Below are 27,381 nucleotides of genomic sequence, written 5' to 3' on the forward strand. Positions count from 1 at the left end.
TCTCTCTCTCCCCTCCCCTCTCTCTCAAACATACACGCATCTTGATTTTGCATTTGCATAGAGCGGTCGCAAAGGTTTGATCATTGCTTCTTAACATACGTCGTTCTAAACTTATGTTTACTTCATCCATATGGTTAGAGAACGTGGTAGCTGCTTTCGCAAATTACACCGTACGGAATATTGGAACCAGCCAGAAGCTTTTTGGATACAATTTTATTGTACCGTTACTAGTTCCGGGCCTAAGCCCATCGTCAAACGGTAACGCTGATTTCTTAGCAATCTCTATATATTTGTCCTAAAATGTAACGAAGTCTTGTGATTACATAGTTTACAAAAGGTTTTACATTGTATATCAGCTCTATACATTGTCATCTTCAACTTTTGTAGTCCTGTCCACCTCAGTTGCGTGTACTATTAGGGTATATTGATAATTTTTACTTATGGACCGTCTGACAGCAACTGAATGAAACACAATGTTAGTGCCATATTCGTTTCGCCTTTATTTCCTGCAAGGCGTGGCAGTGGCTTGGAATATGTGCATATGTTTTCTATTTAATTTATACTTTGGTCACTGTACCCAAAGGTTATAAACAGTTCTGGTAGGTGGTATTTCCCATTAAGTAGTAATGTTTTGAACTGTACTTACAAGTTCAGTGGACAATTTCTTACATATTACGCTCCTGTTGCATTTTTGGTATTGTTCTTCTTCTTAGGAATGCCAATTTGCGTTTTTTTCCTCACATTCCACAGCACTATGAACTGAACGCTTGTTTCAGTGCAATGTTTTGGTTTTTGTTGCCGACTGTCAAACAAAAAATTGAAACTGGCTGTGGCTAAGCCATGTCTCCGCAATATCCTTTCTTTCAGGAGTGCTAGTTCTGCAAGGTTCGCAGGAGAGCTTCTGTAAAGTTTGGAAGGTAGGAGACGAGGTGCTGGCAGAAGTAAAGCTGTGAGTACCGGGCGTGAGTCGTGCTTCGGTAGCTCAGTTGGTAGAGCACTTGCCCGCGAAAGGCAAAGGTCCCGAGTTCGAGTCTCGGTCGGGCACACAGTTTTAATCTGCCAGGAAGTTTCATATCAGCGCACACTCCGCTGCAGAGTGAAAATCTCATTCTGGAAACATCCCCCAGGCTGTGGCTAAGCCATGTCTCCGCAATATCCTTTCTTTCAGGAGTGCTAGTTCTGCAAGGTTCGCAGGAGAGCTTCTGTAAAGTTTGGAAGGTAGGAGACGAGGTGCTGGCAGAAGTAAAGCTGTGAGTACCGGGTGTGAGTCGTGCTTCGGTAGCTCAGTTGGTAGAGCACTTGCCCGCGAAAGGCAAAGGTCCCGAGTTCGAGTCTCGGTCGGGCACACAGTTTTAATCTGCCAGGAAGTTTCATATCAGCGCACACTCCGCTGCCGAGTGAAAATCTCATTCTGGAAACAAAAAATTGTATTACACCTAAATACACACACGCACACGCACACGCACACTGGCGCGCGCACGCCCATGCACCAATAGATCACAGATACTTCAATAATTACACTCGAAAGTTTGGCAGTAACAAACGATCTTTGGCAAAAACATTTGACAGTCGGCAACAGAAACCAAAACATTGCATTGAAACAAGCGTTCAGTTCATAGTGCTGTGGAATGTGGGAGAAAACCGCAAATTGGCATTCATAAGAAGAAGAACTACATCAAAAATGCAACAGGAGGCCGGCCGGTGTGGCCGTGCGGTTCTAGGCGCTTCAGTCTGGAACCGCGTGACCGCTACGGTCGCAGGTTCGAATCCTGCCTCGGGCATGGATGTGTGTGATGTCCTTAGGTTAGTTAGGTTTAAGTAGTTCTAAGTTCTAGGGGACTGATGACCACAGATGTTAAGTCCCATAGTGCTCGGAGCCATTTGAATTTTTGCAACAGGAGCGTAATATGTAAGAAATTGTCCACGCAACCTGTAAGTACAGTTCAAAACATTACTACTTAATAGGAAATACCAACCATCAGAGCTGTTTATAACCTATAGGTACAGTGACAAAAATGTAAATTAAATCGCAAACATATGTACATATTCCAAGCCACTGATGATGCCTTGCAGAAAATAAAGGTGAAACGCGTATGTCACTAAAATTGTGTTTTATTCTGTTGCTGTCACACGGTCCATAAGTAAAAATTATCAATATACCGTCTATACATTGTACCTACATAACGAAATGCTCTCCATTACATAATACACTGAAGCGCCAAAGAAACTGGTATAGGCATGCTTATTCAAATACAGAGATATGTAAACAGGCAGAATACGGCGTTGCGGTCGGCAGCGCCTATATCGTGCAGTTGTTAGATCGGTTACTGCTGCTACAGTGGCAGGTTATCAAGATTTAAGTGAGTTTGAACGTCGTGTTACAGTCGGGGCACGAGCGATGGGACACAGCATCTCCGAGGTAGTGATGAAGTGGGGATTTTCCAGTACAGCCATTTCAAGAGTGTACCGTGAATATCAGGAATTCGGTAAAACATCAAATCTCCGATATCGCTAGAACCGGAAAAAGATCATGCAACGATGACGGAAGAGAATCGTTCAGCGTAACAGAAGAGCACCCCTTCTTCAAATTGCTGCAATGTTGGGCCGTCAACAAGTATCAGCGTGCGAACCATGCAACGAAACATCATCGATGCGGGCTTTCGGAGCCGAAGGCCCACCCGTGTAGCCTACCCTCGATGACTGCACAAAACAAAGCTTTAAGCCTCGCCTGGGCCCGTCAACACCGACATTGGACTGTTGATGACTGGAAACATGTTGCCTGGTCGGACGAGTCTCGTTTCAAATTGTAACGAGCTGATGGACGTGTACCGGTATGGAGACAACCTCATGAAACTATGCGCCCCGCATGTCAGCAGGGTACTGTTCAAGTTGGTGGAGGCACTCTAGCGGGGTGGGTCATGCGCAGTTGGAGTGATATGGGACCCCATATACTTCTAGATACGACTCTGACAGGTGACACCTACGTAAGGATCCTGTCTGATCATCTGCATCCATTCATGTCCATTGTACATTCCGACGGACTTGGGCAACTCCAGTGGGACAATGCGACGCCCCACACGTCCATAATTCCTACAGAGTGGCTCCAGGCACACTCTTCTGAGTGTATATACTTCCACTGGCCACCAAACTCCCCAGACATGAACATTATTGAGCATATCTGATGCCTTGCAACGAGCTGTTCAGAAGATATCTCCACCCCGTCGTTCTCTTACGGATTTGTAGAGAGTGCTGCCGGATTCATGGTGTCAGTTCCATTCAGCACTACTTCAGACATTAGTCGAATCAGTGCCATGACGTCTTGCGCCACTTCTGCGTGCTCGCGGGGGCCCTGCACGATATTAGGCAGGTGTACCAGTTTCTTTGGCTCTTCAATGTATAAGGGAGCTAAACTAAATTCACGATGGCGGATACATTTGTTTACATCTGCTGCTGATTTGATGAGCCAAAGATGTGTGCAGATAGGCGTACATCTAGAGTTCCTGCAGAGATACTTCTTCGCAGTACAGACAATTTCAAAGCTATACATTTAATTATTTTTGAAAGATGCTGGTAACTGCCAAAGAAGAATATTCTCTCCTTCGATTAATTATTATTTCTATCATTTGCAATTCTAAGAACTGGATGAAATTTTGGAGGACGATTTTGTTTCTTAGTTGTAGTTCATCATTCCGGATGCAGTCATGTTTACTGTGAGTCTTGTAACAAACTCATTCGTACCTTTGTTTCCGCAAAATGTAATCTTGCTAAGTTTTCTTCGACTCATCTCTGTGTTTCCGCGTTGACCCAACTGAACAGAGAAAGCTGATTTATTTAGATTGTTCAGCCAGAGAGCATCGACCTGTTCTCGGTATCGTACGCTGAAATTCTTACCAGTTTGGCCATTATAAAATTTAGGACGTACAGAACAATTCAGTTTATAAATGCCAGATTTGCACTGTACTTCATTCTTTAAGTTATGAACCATTTTGTCTCTAATTTTATTGTTTGTGGAAAAACTAATTTTGTTATTTTTAGGACAGAATAAATATGATGTCACACCTTACCAATGAATTGTAAGCGGACATATTTCAGAGTTTTGAGGAGCTGCTGTTTGATGTGGTCGATAGAGCTATCTTTGTTACTGTATTTGTTTTTAATTCTGTTGTTAAATTTTGATGGTGTCAGAGGTTTAACCATTATTGTGAGCTTTTAGTTCTTCGGAATATCAAATGAACAGCCGATGTATACAGAAGTATCCACCATCTTTTATTTTGTTCACCTCAAGGACCAGCATGCATCGAAAAAGAGTGTCAAACGTCTCTCTTATGATGTGTAAAAAGAGACCTTTTCATGAAGCTAGTACAGTGTACAGGGCTTAAAAATGTATTAAAACAGTCTTGACCACAATAAAATATTTATTTATAACGTTCCGGTTTCGGTCAGATTGTGACCCTCTTCAGACCATGTCTATCATGATAGTAGGCGATGGAGATGAACGGAGCACAGTATGCCTTCGTGATGGCATGCTGATAAAATGTCCACACACAAACCACCAGTTTCAGGTGGCCCACAGGAATAGGTTTGAGGAAACATGCATGCAGGGGATTGTAGGTATAACACAACAGACCATGCCGAATAATGTGACTAAAATGTGTTGGAGCCCACCTACCTCTATACAGAGCAAGCCACGGAGCGGTACATCGCGGTGATTACTTCTGGTACCACAGTAACTCACCTGGCTGGCCGCCGCTCCCTCCCCTTTTTCACTGTCCCATTCACGCGGGAAAAACTACCGTGGTTTTAAGTTGTAATTGATTCAGGTATCTATTTTCATTCATGATAGTCCTATGAAATCAAATGAATCTCTTTGAAACATCATGTAGTTTCTAGGAAGAATAACTGCCAGACCGCCACTCGACTCTCGGCCTTTGCCCTTCATAGGCAACGCTCTTGCCAACTGAGCCAGCATAGCACGTTTGATGTGGTCACCGCTCTGCCTCACTCGTAGGAGCGTGATCACGAAAAACATTAGAGCATAGTTGTCACATAGATTCAACAAAACTCCTCCGCACATCAATCTTCTGGTGGACACCGTGACCACGGTCGTTACTATCTTTTAAGCAGTAACGATATCACCAACAGTTGTGTTTACTGGTTTATTTGTAGGCAGATGGTTTCGGTCTTACAATACACCATCTTCAGGATCCACTATGCGTCTTGGTGAGCAACAAAACATACCTGTTGTTCTGAAATCAGATCCACCAGTAGCGCAGGTAAGGAACATCACAGAACTGGTGCCGAAAGAATGCTTAAACTCTTTTTGGTTGCTCTGTCGACTTTAGACTATCGATATCACTCTCGGAAATAAAGGTATATCCAGCAGCCGTTCCAGTTATAAAGAAATAGAATGGTTCTATTGCACACAGCATATCAGAAATTCCTAGAAACGCGTCGCGTTCTTTTTCCCGTTATATTGCGTCGAGCAGTTATGTCGCGTTTGCTGTGAGTCATAGCCTCGGAGCGGTGGATCAACGGTGCTCTTTTCACTGTTACAGGAACTGCGTCCACCATGGAGCCCTGCAGACGTCTCGTGGCAGGGGCTGTCATCCTCAGCTGCATCCTTGGATTGAATGCTGCCGTCCTGAAAGGTTGGTTCTCCTATTACGTATGTCCAAAGACGTTTCGGGCTTGCAGCAGGTTGTCGTTTAATACACAGCACGATATTTCGAGTGTGCAGCAGCCTGCCATCCTCAGGTGAGCCATCAAAGACACGAAGACTTCCTCCGTTCACCATTGCATTGCTACGCACATGCTTTAAAATTAACTACACTACCCGACGGCAGCGCTCCCGCAGGTGGAAAGACGGAACTCAGCTGTCGTCAGGTTTGCCACTCACTGTGACCAGGCAGACAGGCAGTCGGATAACAAACGACACAGAAATTAAAAGTTTTCGTTATTTTCCCCTCACTTGCACTATGAAAGCTTGTTTCTTTGTAAATTTCATTATTGTAGGTCAACGGGAAGTACCCTATGGTTTTGTTGAGAGAGTTTGCGAGTGTGAAAAAATGTGACACAAATGGTGGTATCGTTCGATTGCACTGTATTAGAAGCATCAGTTTTTTACACTGCGAAGAGAGTAGTGTGTGATATAAATTTCAACTTGATATGTCTACCCGTTCCTGAGCAAAAGTGTTTTCAGCAATTGTACACTACTGGCCATTAGAATTGCTACACCAAGAAGTAGACGTGCTACACACGCGAAATTTAACCGACAGGAAGAAGATGCTGTGATATGCAAATGATTAGCTTTTCAGAGCATTCAAACAAGGTTGGCGCCGGTGGCGACACCTACAACGTGCTGACATGAGCAATGTTTCCAACCGACTTCTCATACACAAAGAGCAGTTGACCGGCGTTGCCTGGTGAGGCGTTGTTGTGATGCCTCGTGTTAGGAGGAGAAATGCGTACCATCACGTTTCCGACTTTGATAAAGGTCGGATTGTACCCTATCGCTATTGTGGTTTATCGTATCGCGACATTGTTGCTCGCGTTGGTCGAGATCGAATGACTGTTAGCAGAATATGGAATCGGTGGGTTCAGGAGGGTAATACGGAACGGCGTGCTGGATCCCAACGGCCTCGTATCACTAGCAGTCGAGATGACAGGAATCTTATCCGCATGGCTGAAACGGGTCGTGCAGCCACGTCTCAATCCCTGAGTCAACAGATGGGGACGTTTGCAAGACAACAACCATCTGCACGAACAGTACGACGACGTTTGCACCAGCATGGACTGTCAGCTTGGAGAACATGGCTGCGGTTACCCTTAACGCTACATCACAGACAGGAGCGCCTGCGATGGTGTACTCAACGACGAACCTGAGTGCACGAATGGCAAAACGTCATTTTTTCGGATCAACCCAGGTTCTGTTTACAGCATCATGATAATCGCATCCGTGTTTGGCGACATCGCGGTGAATTCACATTGTAAGCGTGTATTCGTCATCGTCATACTGGCATATCACCGGCATGATGGTATGGGGTGCCACTGATTACACGTCTCGGTCACCTCTTGTTCGTATTGACGGCACTTTGAACAGTCGACGTTACATTTAAGATATGTTACGACCCGTGGCTCTACCCTTCATTCGATCCCTGCAAAACCCTACATTTCAGCAGGATAATGCACGATCGCATGTTGCAGGTCCTGTACGGGCCTATCTGGATACAGAAAATGTTCGACTGCTGCCCTGGCCAGCATATTCTCTAGATTTCTCACCAATTGAAAACGTCTGGTCAATGGTGGCCGAGCAACTGGCTCGTCACAATACGCCAGTCACTACTCTTGATGAACTGTGGTATCGTGTTGAAGGTGCATGGGCAGCTGTACATGTACATGCCATCCAAGCTCTGACTCAATGCCCAGGCGTATCAAAGCAGTTATCACGTCCAGATATGGTTGTTCTGGGTACTGATTCCTCAGGATCTGTGCACCCAAATTGCGTGAAAATGTAATCACATGTCAGTTCTAATATATGTGTCCAATGAATACCCGTTTATCATCTGCAATTCTAATGGCCAGTAGTGTACATACATATGGACAACAAAATGATACGATAAGGAATCCATTTTTACCTACTGAGGCACGTAATCCTAAAAGGACGTGCTGTTAAAATCTTCATAACAAATAAATCTAAAAGAAAGGCAGTCGACTAAATGTCTCTTTGGTGTCTAAACAACATTGCTTGATAATTTTTTTTCATTTTGCATCTGTGCAAAATTTGAGATGAAAAGATAAATTCAGTACGGTATGTACAGCACCTTTCGTAAATCTTAGAAATTTCCAAGCAAATTTGGAAACGTCCTCGATGCATTTTGCAATCTAATAACGCAGTTCCTTTTGTTTTGCAGATCCTGCAATAGTGGAAGCTGCAACATTCGATGCAAAGTTCCCTGGTGCAGGTTACGGCACTCCTGTCGTCGGTGGAGACCAACTTTCCGGCGGAGCTCTAAAATCCAACTTCAAGAGGTTCGTCGTCAGCAGAGGAACACCGAACTTTGCCTCAACCGGAAATTTCCAGACAGTCGTTGGGAATCCCCGTGTGATAGACGATACTTCCTTAACGGCGGACTCTTCACAACCGATAACAAACCTTCCGGAAGTGGGAGCGTTAGTGGAACAGTCTAGCAACGCTCCCGACTCCAGCCTCACAGTTGTAAATGAAAGTCGCGAAATCTCCTCGCTGGATAGCAAAGGCGGAGTCATACTTCCAAAACAATTAGAAGACATAGTCAGAGTTGCAGCCAAGTTTCTGCCCGACAGAAATGAAGCACCTGCAGATGCAACAAAGGAAGCTCCAGTCATCGATATCTCGCAATCTACGAGTGGCCATATTGGTCAGATGTCCAGCCAAGTTGGCGGCGAGATCGGAACTACAGCTATTAACAAGCAGTCTACAGTGCTTACTGCTGTGACGCCAATGGAAGAAAACAGAGGTGCGATGAAGTGGACGTACTACGAGACTGTTGTAAGTGATAAACAAGATTCGGGCGTTCCGCAGATTTCTGACGTGGCCGCAACTGTAGAAATGGTGACTGATCCACCAACTGACTCTTCTGCAGTGGACGAAATCGCAAAGAATGAGAGCAAAGTATCTTTACCAATGCAGCCAGCGACCGAAAGACTGGATGACATTGCAGAAGGAGTCACAGCGACTGAGCCGGCAGCGAACTTTGACCAACAGGAAGCTGGTGTGACACCACGGGTCGACCATGACACCACTGTGCAGCAGATGGAATCTGAGTCGGTGAAGTTGGTGGACGTGACAACTGAGACTGAGGAGTTTGTGGGAGAGACTACAGTTGTTTCGGAGGACTGGGGAATTCATCGTTCTGAGACGAAAGAGCCCACAGGGAGACAGCTGGAAGACAAATATTACCATCGTGACACCGAACCGCTGTCGGAGCAGGACAACGAGATTGGTGGAAGTCACTTGGATGTCGGAGACGCAGACGTCGACGCCGGCGGTGACTGTTCGCGGCCGTGTGAGCTCGGGGCGCCACCGCGCGTCTGCAAGTTCACGTTCCACGTGGAGTGGTACCACACGATGAGCAAGGCGTGCTTCGGCTGTCCCAGCAACGCGTCCGACTGCGAACGGCCGCACTGCGTGCCCGCCGATGGGATCGAACGTCCCATCATCGTCGCCAACAGGCAGATGCCCGGACCCACCATCAGCGTGAGTATCATCATATTTAATCATAATTTTTTATCATTCAGAAAGGGTGATTCGAATCCTAGTGATGGTGACAAACTCGTCACCAGAATTTGAGCGGTACAAAAGATACTTGTTGGTTCAGTAAAAACTTGCGGGGTGGGAGACCACAGTCCCCACATAAAACTATCCCCTCCGACTGTGGGAAACATATTTGGAGGTAACGCCGTAGCTGCATGAAGGGCTGGAGGGGCTCCCGAATTTACAGAGCTGTATAGAGGGCATCACCATTCGTCACGTGATGGTAACTTCCAGAGACAGTCAAGCAGTCGGCATGATGTGCCGAAGGTAGTGCTCTACAAATTCGACGGTATTCAGGCGCCGCGCTGGATTAGCCGAGCGGTCTAAGGCGCTGCATTCATGGACTGTGCGGCAGGTCCCAGCGGAGGTTCGAGTCCTCCCTCGGGCATGGGTGTGTGTGTTTGTCCTTAGGAAAATTTAGGTTAAGTAGTGTATAAGCTTAGGAACTGATGACCTTAGCAGTTAAGTCCCATAAGATTTCACGCACATTTGAACATTTTTTTGGTATTCAGGCCCTTGATGCTACTGCCATTATACCTCCGAAGGTGTCTCCCACTTTCGGAGAAGAAACATCAAGAAATAGTTTTATACATTGGTCAAAACCTTCCTTTCCGGAAGTTTTAACTAAACTAAATACCCGCCGTCAAAGTTTACACTGTATGATAGAGACTTCTTGTTTGTTACTGAGATTCTTTGAGGTCTTAATCAGAGTCCTGAATCACTACCCTCGTATTTCACACTAGTTTCCGCAAGCACGCCATCAGAACATATATATTGCAGATGTACTGGTAAACTGATTCCTGCATCCTTGTGCGGGAAAATCGAGCCATTTGGCTTTGAAATAAGTTACGCGTACTCTATAAAATAATGACTAAAGCTGGTTGAGTAAATAAAATAACCTGCTCGCATAGCTTAACGCCCAGCGCGCTGGCTTGCGAGATAGCAGGTGAGCCAGACCTGGATCTAATACGCGCTGCGATTAACGACAGATGGTCCGGTGTATTGGACAACCAGAGTGTTGTTTTCAGGTGGTTTTATACACCTGTGGAGGCAAACGCTGACCTGATACCCAATCTCCGTCTTGGAAAACACGACATGCCACAGTTAAAATACGATAAGGCACAGAACAGAATTTACACCACATCATTTTATCCGTAATGGTTTGTGAACATTGAGACTGTTTTCGTAATTATCACTGAGGGAAAAAATTGCAACCAGCCACACTTTCTGATCAAAGCTTTATTTTGTCATAACCAGTTTCGGGCTCAGCCCCTCGTCATGAGGCAAAGAGGATTTCTTGCACTAATTTTACATTATTTTGGTCTTGAGGAAAAGAGTATCTTCATGCATTACAGCGTAGGGGTCTGCATATGTTACATGAAGCACTCTGAATGACAAAATTTGCTAAATATAAATATCTGATGCAGACCATTGTACTGTAATCCGCAAAGAAAAAAACCTTTCCTCAAGCCGAAAATAATGTGAAATTTCAGACGATACGCTCAGATCCTAAAGCAGTTACGCAATTCTGTCATCAACACCCCAGTGCTGTAACCTGTTGCAGGTGCTATGGTGCTGCTGCCTTCTTCCAACCTTTGGACTGACAGATCCAGCCAGCTACATGGGGACCTACAGTTTAATGTGGATTCCGAACGACGGTGTAACTCGGCATTTTTCATATCGCCAAACACTGCCAGAGGAGAAAGTAGTTCTCTTACCGACAGACAAAAATCCTAGGATTGATCGGGCATCGAACCTGACGTTCTTGGATTTTTAGTTTGCTACTTTACGACTGAGCCACTGTGCCATACTCTCCACGCAATCACAAAGCATTCATCAAAAAGTGTGACTGCTTGCGGTTTTTTTTCCTTAAGCGATATTTAGAGTTTGCACCGTTGACGTACAGGTAGCACACTCGACGTCTCTTCCTTAAATTAACTGAAGATAGTGGCGATAGTGAAGTTTAAAATAGACTTTCAAAAACCAACAAAACCAAAAAACAGCGGAGTTCTTTTAACAGAATAAACACGAGGAAGGAAGCACTCCGTCTTCAGGCCACATGTGGCCCATCGGGACCATCCGGCCGCCGTGTCATCCTCAGTTGAGGATGCGGAGAGGAGGGGCGTGTGGTCAGCACACCGCTCTCCCGGTCGTTACGATGGTTTTCTGTGACCGGAGCCGCTACTATTCGGTCGAGTAGCCCCTCAATTGGCATCACGAGGCTGAGTGAACCCCGAAAAGTGGCAACAGTGCATGGCGGCCCGGATGGACACCCATCCAAGTGCCGGACACGCTCGACAGCGCTTAACTTCGGTGACCACACGGGAACACGAGGAAAGATAGAGTGGATAAATAACAATTTGGGACGAAAATGTTCTATTTTATTCTGTGAAGTTGTCAAACCTGATGTGTTGTTGTTGTGGTCTTCAGTCCTGAGACTGGTTTGATGCAGCTCTCCATGCTATTCTATCCTGTGCAAGCTCCTTCATGTCCCAGTACCTACTGCAACCTACATCCTTCTGAATCTGCTTAGTGTGTTCATCTCTTGGTCTCCCTCTACGATTTTTACCCTCCACGCTGCCCTCCAATGCTAAATTTGTGATCCCTTGATGCCTCAGGACATGTCCTACCAACCGATCCCTTCTTCTAGTCAAGTTGTGCCACAAACTTCTCTTCTCCTCAATCCTATTCAATACCTCCTCATTAGTTACGTGATCTACCCACCTAATCTCCAACATTCTCCTGTAGCACCACATTTCGAAAGCTTCTATTCTCTTCTTTTCCAAACTGTTTATTGTCCATATTTCACTTCCATACATGGCTACACTCCATACAAATACTTTCAGAAACGACTTCGTGACAAATCTATACTCGATGTTAACAAATTTCTCTTCTTCAGAAACGCTTTCCTTGCCATTGCCAGTCTACATTTTATATCCTCTCTACTTCGACCATCATCAGTTATTTTGCTCCCCAAATAGCAAAACTCCTTTACTACTTTAAGTGTCTCATTTCCTAATCTAATTCCCTCAGCATCACCCGACTTAATTCGACTACATTCCATTATCGACGTTTTTCTTTTGTTGATGTTCATCTTATATCCTCCTTTCAAGACACTGTCCATTCCGTTCAACTGCTCTTCCAAGTCCTTTGCCGTCTCTGACAGAAATTTTTCTTTTGTTTCCTTTACTGCTTGTTCAATATACAGATTGAATAACATCGGGGAGAGGCTACAACCCTGTCTCACTCCCTTCCCAACCACTGCTTCCCTTTCATGCCCCTCGACTCTTATAACTGCCATTTGGTTTCTGTACAAATTGTAAATAGCCTTTCGGTCCCTGTAATTTACCCCTGCCACCTTTAGAATTTGAAAGAGAGTATTCCAGTCTACATTGTCAAAAGCTGATATCTCCACCATATTCTACCAGCAAGGAAACTGCAAATGTTATTAAGTCGGATTGCGCCTCTGTACCAAATAGGTGTTTTTCCCTGGTGGCCAATTTGCGAATGCGCTCAGTAGAGTGTCATATTGGTGACAGAGCTTCAGGGAAAAAAAACCTCATTGCCTAATGCACCACGAGGAACTGCAGCGCAGTGGTGCTTTCTAGAACTGAGTTTCTTCTTGAAGTTTCTGTAGCATTTTCCTACCTACATTAGGAAAAGAGATGTGCCTAAGAACGGACCTCCTGCTCCGGTGCCTCTGTCAGTTGTCTTATTTAGTATAAATTCTGTATGTCTCTTGTTTGAGTGTGCGGAGCCTGAGACTTGAAGCAGGGTGTGTGCGTGTGGCAGGTGTGCCAGCACGACATCGTGCAGGTGGACGTGGTGAACGGCATGACGGAGGAGACGACCAGCGTGCACTGGCACGGACAGCACCAGCGCGGCTCGCCGCACATGGACGGCGTGCCCTTCGTGACGCAGTGCCCCATAGGGCCCGCCTCCGCCTTCCGCTACCGCTTCGTCGCGGAGACCCCGGGCACGCACTTCTGGCACTCACACACCGGTACGTACTGCAGGCGTGCTACACCGAAACGGCAGAACAAGTTAGTGCAACAGCTAATAAACTACACATGCACTCGGGAGGAAGGAAGATTTGGCTTAAGCGTCCCATCGACAAGACGTTGTTAGACACGGAACACAAGCGTTGAATGTTTCAAGGATGGGAAGAAAATCGGCCGTGCCCTTTCAAAGGAACCATCCCCGCATTTCCCTCGATCGATTTATGGGAATCACGGAAAATCAGTTACATGTAAAATTTAAAAAAAGACGATTTAAAATTTTCTATAAAACTTTTTAAAACCTTCGAAATTTTTTGTCTCAATCACATTTAACATTACAATTCCTTTTTTACAAAGTGATGACCAGTTTCGGTAGCTTAACTACTATCTTTAGATCTGAGAGCAGACAAACGAAAAGGAATGTTGCCTTAAGTAACAAAGTTATACAAAAATTACTATTGTCTTACTTTTAAAAAATGTACAGGGAATTAACATACCATATATAGTATTATAAATATACTAGACCGTTGCATCGTCCATAACATTCTTAGTTTGAGTCAAGGGCAAAATGTGCTACGTGCTATGTACCACCTGACAAGAATTTAAGGGAAACATATTATGCACTGGCAAACAAATAATAATTAGAAATATCTATTTAGACAAAGGCTAATTTGTTGAACGTAGCACGTTCTCTATTACAGCAACTGAAACAAAAAAGCCTGCAAAACATCGTAAATTTCTTTTACACGTTGAAGCTCCGATGTAACTATTTCAGTTACAACCAGTAACTCCAAGCAATTGCTGTTTTAGATAACGTGGCACATTCAACGAATTAGCCTTTCTCTAAACAATTTTTTCTTATTCTTATTTGTTTCTCAGTTCATAATATCCTTCCATAACGTTCGTTTTCGGCTGTACGTAGCACATTTGACCTGAAATGCATTTATAATACTGCGAATGCATTTATAATACTACATGTAGTATGTTAATACCCTGTACATTTTTTTAAAAAGTAAGCCAATAGCAATTGTTACATAACTTCGTTACTTAAGGCAATATTTCTTTTCGTTTGTCTCTTCTCAGATATAAGATTTTAGTTGAGCTACCGAAGCTAGTCATCAGTTTCTAAAAATTCTCTATTGCTGCATGCGATTGAGACACTACATAGAAAAAAAAAATTAAACTTTTAACAAGTTTCATAGAAAGTTTTTAAATTTTTTTACAGCTTTACAATTGATTATCTGCTTATGATCGCTTTCTCATGTTCTGACAGTGTGAGATGTATTCAGTGACAGAAAACCTAAATTTAGGCCGCGCAGGGTAGCCGCACGGTCTATGACTGTCTTGTAACGGTCCGCGCGGCTCCCCCTGTCAGAGGCTCGAGTCTTCCCTCGGGCATGGGTGTGTGTGTTGGCCTTAGCGCACGTTTGTTTAAGCTAGATTACGTACTGCGTAAGCTTAGGGACCGATGGCCTCAGCAGTTTGGTCCCATAAGACCTTACCACGAACTTCCAAACTTCCTAAATCTAGAAAGTCGGATAGGGATCTGAACCCCCCGGTCTCTCGAATCCGAGTCCAATATGCTAACCGCTGCGCCACGTCGCTCGGTAACACGCTCTCAGGAGCGGAGCCGTACTTAGGACCTACAGACCCTTAAGCTGAATGTGTGGTGCGGTCCCTACCAAGGGAAATTATTTGGTAACTAAACCCGTGCTTGACGAAGCTATAGAGCGTAAAAACTGTGGGGGATTGGAATTTATCCACCAAATAACTTTGGACGTTGTGTGCAAGTACTACTATGAAAAAGATCTCGACACACGAGAGCAATTCGTGGCGTGTCACGTCAAACCAGTCTGAAGACGGACAGAAGACAATCTAAACAACATGTAATCTGAAACAGAATTATGGTGGACACATACCATATCGTAAATCAATTGATAAAGGAAGAATAGGTGCATAAACGATTTTCTTTTACTGCGCAAAACACAGAGCTATGCAGAGAAGAATTTCTCAATACCTGCCATCAAAATCATAGCAGGCAATTCCTGTTAGCAACAAATCGCATATCATCCACCAATATCCATGGCAGCAGGTAAAGAACCAGTATTTGTGTCATTCAAGACTCTTAACGGTACTTGAGTTTTATCCACGGTACTTGGGCTCTAGCCAAGGTGCTGAATTGTCTAAACTTCAAACAAAAGCTGATATGAATGTTCAGTGTCACACTGTAACGTAGTAGCATGAGCATAACACAGATTTCTTCTGTGCGGGTATCTAAAGAACTTATGTTGGATAAATGTGCTGACACTGTTAAAAAGCAGTTATTACTTGCGAAAGTAACTAAAGTGTATGGTAATGTGTGGTTTAAAGTCTGTCCATGACAGTTCTCTCTTACCATATTGCTTGACTCATCATTGTACAACGAAGAGAGAATTTGGTTTGTCTTGTTAAAAGCGCAATGGAACTTCGATTCATAAAGCGTCTTGGACACATGCAATTAAACCGAAAAATCAACATAAATATGGCAACAATGACATACAAATTATTGCTGTTCGTCAAGTAACAGGTACTAAGCCCCTGCATTTTATGCAATCGATTTATCTTGTGTGTGCTGCATGCGGCATCTACAGGTCCTGCAGGCGAATCACCAGGCTCACAACACTGCAACCGTTCTCCTGGATAATTCTGTATAGTCTACTGTTTTATTCTAGCTTACACAGCTTGTCAACTATTATTTTTTATCATCAACTTAATAAAACTGTCGTATAGATTAGGTGACATAAGATATTTCAATATTATTTTCAACTGACGCGAAATTTTCTTTTCTTCAAATGAGAACTTTCCGTTAGGTTTGAGCGTGACCATTATAAATACAAAATGAAAATATAAACTGCCGTAACCAGGTACACAGATTGTAACTGCACGTTCCACCATGCGTTTTGGGGGGATCATACCTTCATAAAGTGGACTTATGCCATTTAATGATGCATAGTTGTATTGTACATATTAGTTTTGAGTAATATGCAGCATTGTATGGCAGCTGAAAATAGAACAAGGAACTATTTTTGTTGGGGTCTCAATGCTTTGTAAATGTTCTGATTTCTTAAGTGACCAGTAATATAATCAGAAATTATGAAATTGGAGCATACAATCTATTTTGAAAAATGCATTTTTCTTGATCTCGCTTGATGGGTTTATGGCAGTTGTGTAATGAGTCATCGTCCGAGACAGTGTCTTACTATGAAAGTAATTCGTCACCATCCAACGCTCATCGCGGCCCCTTAAGATCAATTTCAATTAGAACAAAATGTAAATATAAGGGGCAGTAAATGAAAACCAGACAGATGGAAAGAAGTAAGTAAACTCTTCATTATTTCAAAAGTAGTTACCATAAGTGTTAGTAGCTTTATGCCACCGTGAGAGAAGACGGTCAGGGCCTTCATGCAAGAATGTTTGCGGTTACCTAGAGAACCATGATTCTATTCAGAGGTGCACCTCTTCATTCGAAGTAAATTGACGACCACGAATGTCTTTCTGCAGGGCCGTAAAAATATGGAAATCGGATGGAAGAGATCGGAACTGTATGGACGATGAGTAAGGGAGCCGGCCGGAGTGGCCGAGCGGTTGTAGGCGCTACAGTCTGGAGCCGCGCGACCGCTACTTTCGCAGGTTCGAATCCTGCCTCGGGCATGGATATGAGTGATGTCCTTAGGTTAGTTAGGTTGAAGTAGTTCTAAGTTCTAGGGGACTGTTGACCTCAGAAGTTAAGTCCCATAGTGCTCAGAGCCATTTTGTGTAAGGGGTTCCCAGCGAAACCTGTGCAGCGTAGTCGAAACAGTCTTCGAATCATGTGGGCCTGGCTTAGGCAACCGCAAAGATTTTTGGATGAATATATTGACTTTCTTATCTCACAGTGGGATAAATGTAGTAACACTTATGGCGGTTACCTTTGATATAATAAACAGTTTACTTACCTTTGGCCGGCCGCGGTGGTCTAGCGGTTCTAGGCGCTCAGTCCGGAACCGCGCGACTGCTACGGTCGCAGGTTCGAATCCTGCCTCGGGCATGGATATGAGTGATGTCCTTAGGTTAGTTAGGTTTAAGTAGTTCTAAGTTCTAGGGGACTGATGACCACAGATGTTAAGTCCCATAGTGCTCAGAGCCATTTGAACCATTTTGAACTTACCTTTTTTCATGTCTCGCATTTCATTTGACTGCTCCTTGCCGGCCAGGGTGGCTGTGCGGTTCTAGGCGCTACAGTTTGGAACTGCGTAACCGCTACGGTCGCAGGTTTGAAACCTGCCTCGGGCTTGGATGTTTGTGATGTCCTTAGGTTAGTTAGGTTTAAGTAGTTCTAAGTTCTAGGGGACTGATGACCTCAGAAGTTAATTCTCATAATGCGCAGAGCCATTTGAACCATTTTTGACTGCTCCTTATGCCTTTCAGTGGTCACAGGCTCTTTTTTCCAGTCTATTTTACACCACGTAGTATACCCTGAGGCGTATTAGGAGCAAATAGTGCAAGTAGCAACGGGGGTCGAATTTTGTATAGAATTTTTAATTATTTTCATTATTTTCGTTATAGTAGTAAATTAACTGTATGTGTGTGTGTGTGTGTGTGTGTGTGTGTGTGTGTCTATAAGCAACAAGAGACATATCTCACTCCACGGATGTGGAAAGTCGAGAGGTGGTACGGAAAAGTAAGGACAGTCTCCAAAAACCGGTCCTAGAGAGAAATAAAGAGAGAGAGAAAGAAAGGGTGAGTGAGTGAGTGTGTGTGTGTGTGTGTGTGTGTGAGAGAGAGAGAGAGAGAGAGAGAGAGAGAGAAAGAAAGAAAGAACGGCAGGTGAGAGTGCGGCGTGCTGTGGTTGCAGGGTGTCAGCGCGCAGACGGCCTGTACGGGGCGCTGCTGGTGCGCACGCCCCGAGCCGTGGACGCGCACTCGCGGCTGTACGACGAAGAGGGCCCGGTGCTGCAGCTGGCGGACTGGGGGCGGCCGCTGGGGGTGGACAAGTTCGTCAACCACCACCACGCCGCCGGCGACAACAAGCCCACCGCCATACTCGTCAACGGCCGCGGCGGCCTGCGCTGGGCCAGCGGGCAGCCGGGGCCCCCACCGGCACACTTCACAGTCCAGCAGGTGCGTGCGTCTCGCAGCAGGTGCCACAGTCTCACACGGCTACTGCCTCTCTCAAATAAGCCCACAGGGCAGTATACTAGCCACTCCCTTAAAAGAGCACAAAGGTCACTTTGGCACGACGTAGATGCTGTCATACGACTGTCCAATGCTGACATAATTGATGGCTCTAAAGTACTGTTTATGATCCACTCGGTTTGTGGAATCGGCACAGTAAGAAAAGTCAAAGGAGAGACGAGTGAGAGTGTAAGAAAGGAGATACCTTGGAAGAAACGACATTGCATTTCACGAAATCGGTGATTGCCTCTAGAAATTTCTTCTTTAAATTTTTTATTTTTTATTTTTGATATAATCACTTTAAATGACACAGTCACGACCGATTGTGGTCCGCGATTTCCGTCTTCAGAAGCTACAATAGCAAAAACGAAAGAGCTTATATTAAGACCTTAAAACTGATAGAGATATTGTAAGGTGCCAGGACATCGGCACTTACACGTTAGCTTACCGACATTAGTATCAATAATAAAGGAACTGGCTAGAGCGTCAGATCATGGCTCTAATTATGATAAATATGAGGCACTCTAGAGCAGTAATCCCTGCATGTCTGCATGATTGAGCCACTAACTTAAAGCGTTGGTGAAAAGCGTCGGAAGTTGACAATTGAGGAATGTAAAGTCTGCAGACGGCCGTAGCTCGCCGGGCCGCCTTGGCCGGCAAGTAGCGGTCACCTGAAACGCGGGACAATACGGCGCTTTTGAGGAGCCACCTGTGCTGGTCAACACGTGGCGAAGACGGGAATTTCGTTTGCCTAGGGGCGTTGTGACCTACTCAATCATTTGGTAGATCTCAGTGGAGGGATTTCGGCGATGATAGAGCGTTCGACATCAGCCGAAACTGAGTATTCTTCCGCCGCGTTTTCGTACGCGTGGGAGACGAGAGAATTATGGAAGGACTTCGCCTTCAGCCATCGAGCGGTACGGACTTGTAGACGGCGTCTTGGCCATCGTCTTCCAAGGGAGATATACGGTCTGTATCTCAGCATTGCACCAACGCGTGTTCCGTGCAGAGTTCTGCGGTTAGAGCTCTTTGTGTGCTCAGAAGCGAGATTTTCACCAACGCCTAACCGCTTCCAACACCTTACCTAATATTCTCGAAGTTATCCTTGCGAGGTGCCGAGTATTTATCAACGCAGCTGCCGGTAATAGGGGCGCGTAATTGCAAATTGTTAATGTGCCCTTCTCAGGAGTGTCTGGGTGGACAAAGAGATTCACTTTTTTTTGTAAATTTTGTCAGTTGTGGGAATATCAAATTAAAATGCCAATATTACGATCGATTTATCGACTTCATTGTAGCTAGTATTTACCCTGTCCCAGTAAGCTTTACATGTACCTAGTCACTGCACAGCTTGCCCAGACGGGAAGGAAAGAAGGTTTGCATTCTTCTATGTCAGCGACGGACTGATAAGCTTACAATATTTTTATTGGTTCTACTTGTGAGTTAAGTAATGTCCTGTTATAATAAATGTGGATCATATCTGTGGGCGATATTTGATGAACAATAGATCGTATCTTGTCAGACTGAACATAAACTGAAACTCATGGAGTTGTATAGATATAACTAAGTGTAAATTTTCTTTCGCTACGCTTTGCACCAGACGTTTGCGTACTATATAAGACTAATCAATAAATGTCAAAAATTATTAGAAGGCCCAATTTACAATAAAAGTTCCATCAGTTATTCGTAATCCACTAAATTACAGGTACATATCATTAACGTCGATATGCAGCAGGATTCTGGAATATATATTGTGTTCGAACATTATGAATTACCTCGAAGAGAACGGTCGATTGACACAGTCAACACAGATTTAGAAAACATGATATTTGTGAAACACAACTAGCTCTTTACAGACACGCAGTGTTGAGTGCTATTGACAGGGGATAACAAACTGATTCCGTAGTTCTTGATTTCCAAAAGACTTTTGACACTGTACGACACAAGCGGATTGTAGTGAAATTGCATGATTATGGAATATCGTCTCAGTTACGCGAATGGATTCGTGATTTCCTGTCAGAGAGGTCACAGTCCGTAGTAACTGACGGAAAGTCATCGAGTTAAACAAATGTGATTTGTAGCGCTCGCCAAGGTAGTGTGATAGGTCCTCTGCTGTTCCTTGTCTATATAAACGATTTAGGAGACAATCTGAGCAGTCGTTTTAGGTTGCCCGCAGATGATCCTGTCGTTTATCGACTAGGAAAGTCATCAGAAGACCAAAACATATTGCAAAATGATTTAGAAAAGATATCTGAATGGTGCGAAAATTGGCAATTGATCCTAACTAATGAAAAGTGTGAGGTCTTCCACGTGAGTACTAAAGGAATCCGTTGAATTTCGGTTACACAATAAATCACTTAAATCTAAAGACTGTAAATTCATGTGGACCATGTGTTGTCTTTTCTTCCAAATCTTCACCATCAGTATGCCGCGCACATTCTACTTCTCCAAAACGACAACAACCGCCTTCAGAGCCCTGCAGACTACGTTCTCAATTTGACAAGGACTTACGCAAATATGCAACCTATCGCACCACGACTGGCCCTCAGAATCATCCTGTATTAGTCCCATAGAAAACGTGTAGACGTGGAACGGCCTATGAAACGTAGCAGTCAACAATCCCGCAGTTTGATAGCTCTACGCGATCTAATCATCAGTGAGTGGCTTCAGTTGGATACGGCACACCTGAAGAAGCTTGTGATCTCCCTTTCCAGTTGAGGAAATTATAAAGACTAGAGTCTGCGCCACACGGTGTTCGAGCGATATCTCCTGATACTGACTAAATTTTTGTTCGGTGTGCTTATTTTGGAGAACAAAAGATTAATGTCGTTTTCTCTGTCTTAAATTAATGAAAACTGTGATCTCTTCTGGCGGGCATAAATTTTACGTTATTGACTTCTCTTGTGATATCCTAAACTCACGTTAAAGAACAAAAGTGAATCTGCTGTCACCTTCATGTAGTTCAAAAACGTAAAGGTTACTCTTGTGTCTTTCGCAGGGAAAACGGTACAGGTTCCGTGTGATCAACAACGGATTTCTGAACTGTCCCATTCAGATGTCTGTGGACGGCCATTCTCTCCTCGTCATCAGCAGTGACGGCGCTGACATCGACCCCGTCAGAGGTGAGTGTCGCAGTGTAGGTAAGAAACACGACCAAACAACTAACCCAGTCTCAACAAAAGATAGGAACATAATTTCAGCTCACTACCAAGAAAACAACCTTTCTTTCCTTTTCACATTTGGATGATCCTTGGTACACTGAGCAACACAGTTAAAGGTTCATTGTTCCGAAACCTCGCATTTGTCTCCCATTAATTGGCTCAAAGGCGTCTACAACCTTCCTCCATAACGGTGCAAAAGCATGGAGCCTTGCAACACCACTCTCGGGTTCGGTGACGCTTGAAACAACATGGTGTGGCACGTGAGATATCAGAAGTTCATGTGAGGTGTAAGCTGGGTTAATGATAACACATCTGTGCCAAATTGCACCATAATTCTGCTCAATGCCACCATGAGTGTGCCAGACGATGAGCAGGCCGACGTACCCCGTCTTACCCACATTCCACGCCTTCCTTTGACACCTCTACGATGGAGATCAAAACCGCGACACCGGCGTTTAAATCATGCGGTTTTCTTATCGGTGACATTTCAGACGCATCACCGCTCAGAATCGGCTCGAAAAGTCCTCAGGGGGTGGCATAAAGGACGTGAATGAAACCACCCGTGTCTTCGCGACTCTGATTCTCGCACATTTCGCCGTCGGAAACGACAGTTCGCATTGCGTTGAGCAACACGACCACGTTCTTGATAACCTTTCACACTACTGACAACGGCCCCCCCTCCCCCCCGACCAACACAACTCTAAGGGAATCGTAGGGGTGCGAACACAATGAATGTGATCACAACCCTTTGGAGTGCAGCGCGACCGAATTTTTGCCCTGGTGTGCGCCAAAGGGGTCAGGTCACGTTCAATGGGATTCCTGGTCCGCGATGTCCTTAGAAAAAGGTTGAATCGTCCGTGGGTGTCAGCAGTGTCAAACTTTATCAAGAAAGTGGTCTTGGTGCTCATCACATCGCGAACTGCCGTTTTTGCCCACGAAGTGTGTGGAAATCAACGTCCAAAGGGAAAGGGTGGTTTCGTTGACGCGCTGTATGTCAGCGCCAGAGGCCTCGTCGAGTCGATGTTGAGTGGTGGTGTATCGGAAATGTTTTCCTCTGCCAACCATAAGAAAACCCAGTCATATCAACGCTGCGAGTCACGGTTATGACCTTCATCGCAGAAGCATCACAGGAAGGGGTGAAATGTGGTTAAGAGAGGGTGTGACACGTCTACGGTGGCGTTGGACAGAATTGTGGTGAAATTTGGTGCCAATGTGACAACATTAGCCCGTCTTGCACCCCGCGTGAACTGCAGAGCACGTGTCGACACCCTGGTTTCCGAAGCGACGCAGACCCCGAGGGTAACGTCGAAGGCGCCATGCTTTTGCTCTATGACACAGCAAAACTGTAGGCACTTTTGAGCCAAATTTTAAACTTATGCGCCGCAATCGGAGACGTGTACAGGATACCGAAAAAGTGATCCCTTAATTGCATTGCGCAGTGCAGTGTTAGCCACGACGGCTGATGAGGCTTAAAATAAAGTAATAAAGTATAGCGTCCTTATACATCTTTGCTAGCGGTCGCTGTTGTTATGTAAAACTATGGAAATGAATGGTTAACCTTTAGCAGAGAGGGAGAGAGAGGGAGGGGGGGAGAGGACTTCCTAAACTGCATGTAAATGCAAACTGAAGCCTATCTTTTAACCACCTAACGTATATATCAACTAATTAACCCTTTCACTTCAACTTTTTGCATAGTGAAGGACAATGATGTACCGTTATTTTAATTAATGTCGTAATCAGAAGAAACAGTACGAAAACAAAATGTTTTCCGTCGTTTCATTCTTCAAATGGAGGAGCGATGGGACATGCAGGGTTATTCATAAGTTCATTTCAGAAGACGACTGTTTAAAATCTGCATGACATAAAGAAAAAGAGTACACATTTCAGTGGACGGAGCATCTCACGAGGTTTTAAAGTCATATTACTGGTGCTCAGTACGGCTATCGTTTGTGACGCGCCAAGCGTCAATAGGTGCGTGCAGTTCGTTAGTCGAATTTCACGGGAACGCGGGACAGCAGCGAGCTTTGCAGGTCTGTTTATTGGTTTGCCTATCTGGAAGTATGAACTAATTCGACGCGGAGCAGAGCAGAGGGTTTGCAACGAAACTTAAGACAGCTTAACCTACAGGTGCGAGCTGTAATTATAATAAACCAGAAACACCGAGTGGCGTGGTATGGAAACCATTATCAGGCTTCCCCTCACCAGGTGGAGACTGATACACGCAATAACATGCGGCAAATTCACACTTGTTCTCTGATAATCTATCGTGAAAGCGTTAAAGTACTGTGCCAACTCATGCTCCCCTCTTTTTTGGCAGTGGAGTCGCTGGTGACTTACGCGGGCGAGCGCTGGGACTTCGTGCTGGAGGCGTCGGCCGCGGTGTCCAGCTACTGGGTGCGGTTCCAGGGTCTGATGGACTGCGGCGCTGAGTTCACCAAGGCCCACGAGGTGGCGGTGCTGCGCTACCAGGGATCGGATCTCGCGATGCCGGCGGGGAACGTCTCCTGGGAGGACGCCCAACGACCGGGCCTCGTAAGTACTGTTTGCTGTCTGTCTTAACCAGGGCTGAGTCTACACCCAGCTAGCACCTCCACTTCCACACAAATAAATTGGACACTGTTGCCTTCTCCGTACACAGACCGCTTATCTCCTTGCCTAAAATACCAATCATCATTATCATCTTCTTCATCATCATCATCATCTTCATCATCATCATCTTCATCATCATCATCATCATCTTCTTCTTCTTCTTCTCCTCCTTCTTCTCTGTACACACAGCACAGAACCACTTATTGCGGGACATACTTGCGAGTCGCTGTTTAACTACCTTCTCCATTTCGAATCCTGTACCAGCTCTCACCTTCTAGAGCACCTGGAACACTCTCGCCTGTTCTACATTCCCATAAACTTGAGTCCTATCAGCAAGCTGTATCTCCCGTCCTTGAGTACACTAGCTCGATAATACGCATCTATCGGCATACGCCGTCTTCGTTTCACGTCCAATCCTTTTACCCGGGGTAATTTTTACCACCCTTCTCTCCCAGACCGTGATATAACGCCTCATATTTGCCTAACCTGTCAGCTTCAATCCATCCTATATGTCCCAACCCAAATAAAGGCTCCATTCCACCCTCTCTCTGCCTAAATGAAGCCCTTCTGCTCTCCTAATTCTTACATCCTTCTTCCCTACACATCATACATTCTTTTAGGTACAACATCGTCGCCAGTACCTTCGACATAAAACTTCCTTAGCGCAATTTACTAGGAGTTTCCACTGTTATCAGTGTCAAGAACCACTCACATTATCAACATCACGTCATGCACACACATTTAAATTATTTTTAAATTCCCTCTTGTCTGCTAATCGGAGGCAACATTATCGTTTCCGGTCCGCAATCGATAGGGGTAATGTGCATAACAACTAAATTAAACTTTTTTAAAAATGGCATTCGAGGATGGCACGCTACTGCTTAGCATTTTTATGTTTCACTCTTTGAAAGAGTGCATTTCCTAATGAAGATTTTAAACTCAGTTTCATAGCACATTCCACCAGAGAGTGAAATTTTCTGTCGGAAAACCGCCCACAGCCTTGAAACATTGGTCTCCTATTATGAACTCCACAACTTTGGAGATATTTGTAGAATCAATGAAACCCTTGAAGGGTAATAAATTGTGACTTCAGTATAAATGTTCGCTCTTTATTATGTCACACTATGCTTTTCAGGGTTCTGTGGTCTCAAACAAGTAATAATTTGCCTTTTTAGAATATTTCTTTTCACCTTGAATGACATGAAGTTCTTCAAAATTACTTTTCAGAGACAATATCCATTAGTTTACTCATACTGAGTATGAAGGGGCGATCTGTATTTATTTTCTTACGAGAAGAAAAACTTCTTATCCACGATGGCAATAAAACTCTGTATTGTGGATGGGCGGTTTCGGTAAAACTAAGTTACAATGGCTATTGTGCCACGCCAGGCACTAAGCGATGCACACAGCCCATTCACATTATAACAGGTCGTAGCACCTTTTGTATCGTTATTACAGATCTGATGATGGTAATATTGTTTTACCGAAACCGGTCATCCACATTACAGTGTTTTATTGCTATCTTGGCTAAGAAGATTTTCTTCTCCTAAGAAATGCTGGAATGGTTCCTTCGGAAAGGTCAAGCGAATCCCTCGTTGTAAACAAAAGACGGCGTATGCAGGGAGACAACACTCGCTGTAAATAACTAGCGCCTTGACACAACAAAAGATAACCAACTCTACATTGTTGTATTCATCAAAACAAATCTCATGCCAAACGTTCAAGGTGATTCCTGTCCAATCAGAGCCTATGCGCCATTTCTTGTGACGTCACGTCGATGGGACGTTAAACAAAACCCTATCTTATCCTCCTCCTCCTCCTCGTTCTGAGTGGTTTCGAAATGTAGCATTTCTTTTTATACTACTGTGTGTAGGTTAAGTGTATCGGTGTGCTTGTTTGCAAACAGTCGCTGAACACGCTGAATGCTGGACCGGGCACCACCGACTCGCTGGTAATGTCTGAGCTGAGCGCCGCCTCCACACTGCAGGACGACGCCAGCCTGTCGCCACGGGCGGCGCACACCTTCTACCTGGGCTACGACTTCTACGCCATCGACAATCCGCACTTCCACCACCCCAAGTACTACGGCATGTCGCACGGTGAGTGCTTGGCCGCAGTATCCTCCATATGTCGAGGCTAAGCTTAAATCTCAATTCATGACCTGGCCCAATATAAAAACTACAGCTTCGAAATATTTGCTACCTGAATTATAACGAGAAAATCAATGTATTGTTCAATAGAACAAGCACTTGCTTGTGCTGAGTAGCGTAAGGGAAACTGGTTTTCATTTGTAATTACGAAGTTGTTCTACCAAACAGAATAATCATTCCTATATATCAAAAAAAGTTTTGCGTCACCTCGGTTCTGGGAGTTCCGGAAACTGTACAGAAAATTGGATTTGAGATCAACATGAACATCATTTCCGTCCTTTTTACTGCTCATGAAAACCACACATTGCGTGTTGTACCACCATAAAGCGAGACCTTCAGAGGTGGTGGTCCAGATTATTGTATACACCAGTATCTCTAATACACAGCAGCACGTCCTCTTGCACTGATGCATGCCCGTTTTCGTCTTGGCATACTATCCACAAGTTCATAGAGGCACTGTTGGTCCAGATTGTCCCACTCTTCAAAGGCGATTCGGCATAGATCCCTCCCAGTGGTTGGTGGGTCACGTCGTCCATAAACAGACATTTTCAATCTATCCCAGGCATGTTAGACAGGGTTCATGTATGGAGAACATGCTGGCCACTCTAGTCGAGCGATACCGTTATCCAGAAGGAAGTCATTCACAAAATGTGCACGATGGGGTCGCGAATTGTCGTCCATGAAAACGAATGTCTCGCCAATACGCTGCCGATATGGTTGCACTATCGGTAGGAGGGTGGCATTCACGTATCGTACAGCTGTTACGGTGCCTTCCATGACCACCAGCGACGTACGTCGGCCGCCACATAATGCCACACCAAAACAGCAGGGAATCTCCACCTTGCTGCGCCCTCAGGAGATTGTGTCTAAGGCATTCAGCCTGACCAGTTGCCCCCAAACACGTCTCCGACGATTGTCTGGTTGAAGGCATATGCGACACTCATCGGTGAAGAGAACGTGATGCCAATCCTGAGCGATCCATTTGGCATGTTTCTGGGCCC

The 27,381-nt window shown here is 44.8% G+C and overlaps 1 protein-coding gene across 2 annotated transcripts in view; it reads left to right on the forward strand.

Annotated features, from left to right (window-relative positions):
• LOC126237076 (uncharacterized) overlaps positions 1-27,381 on the forward strand; it is a 512,284-nt gene that overhangs the window by 472,231 nt on the left and 12,672 nt on the right. For both annotated transcript variants that reach the window (XM_049946872.1, XM_049946871.1), the window contains 7 exons: positions 5,556-5,648; positions 7,911-9,235; positions 13,085-13,295; positions 18,164-18,429; positions 21,479-21,602; positions 23,959-24,173; positions 26,137-26,329. In XM_049946872.1, the coding sequence (XP_049802829.1) occupies positions 5,570-5,648; positions 7,911-9,235; positions 13,085-13,295; positions 18,164-18,429; positions 21,479-21,602; positions 23,959-24,173; positions 26,137-26,329 (2,413 nt within the window). In that variant the 5' untranslated portion in view covers positions 5,556-5,569. The remainder of the gene's footprint in view (positions 1-5,555; positions 5,649-7,910; positions 9,236-13,084; positions 13,296-18,163; positions 18,430-21,478; positions 21,603-23,958; positions 24,174-26,136; positions 26,330-27,381) is intronic.

Source organism: Schistocerca nitens, chromosome 2 (genome assembly GCF_023898315.1).
Source record: "Schistocerca nitens isolate TAMUIC-IGC-003100 chromosome 2, iqSchNite1.1, whole genome shotgun sequence".
NCBI lineage: Eukaryota > Metazoa > Arthropoda > Insecta > Orthoptera > Acrididae > Schistocerca > Schistocerca nitens.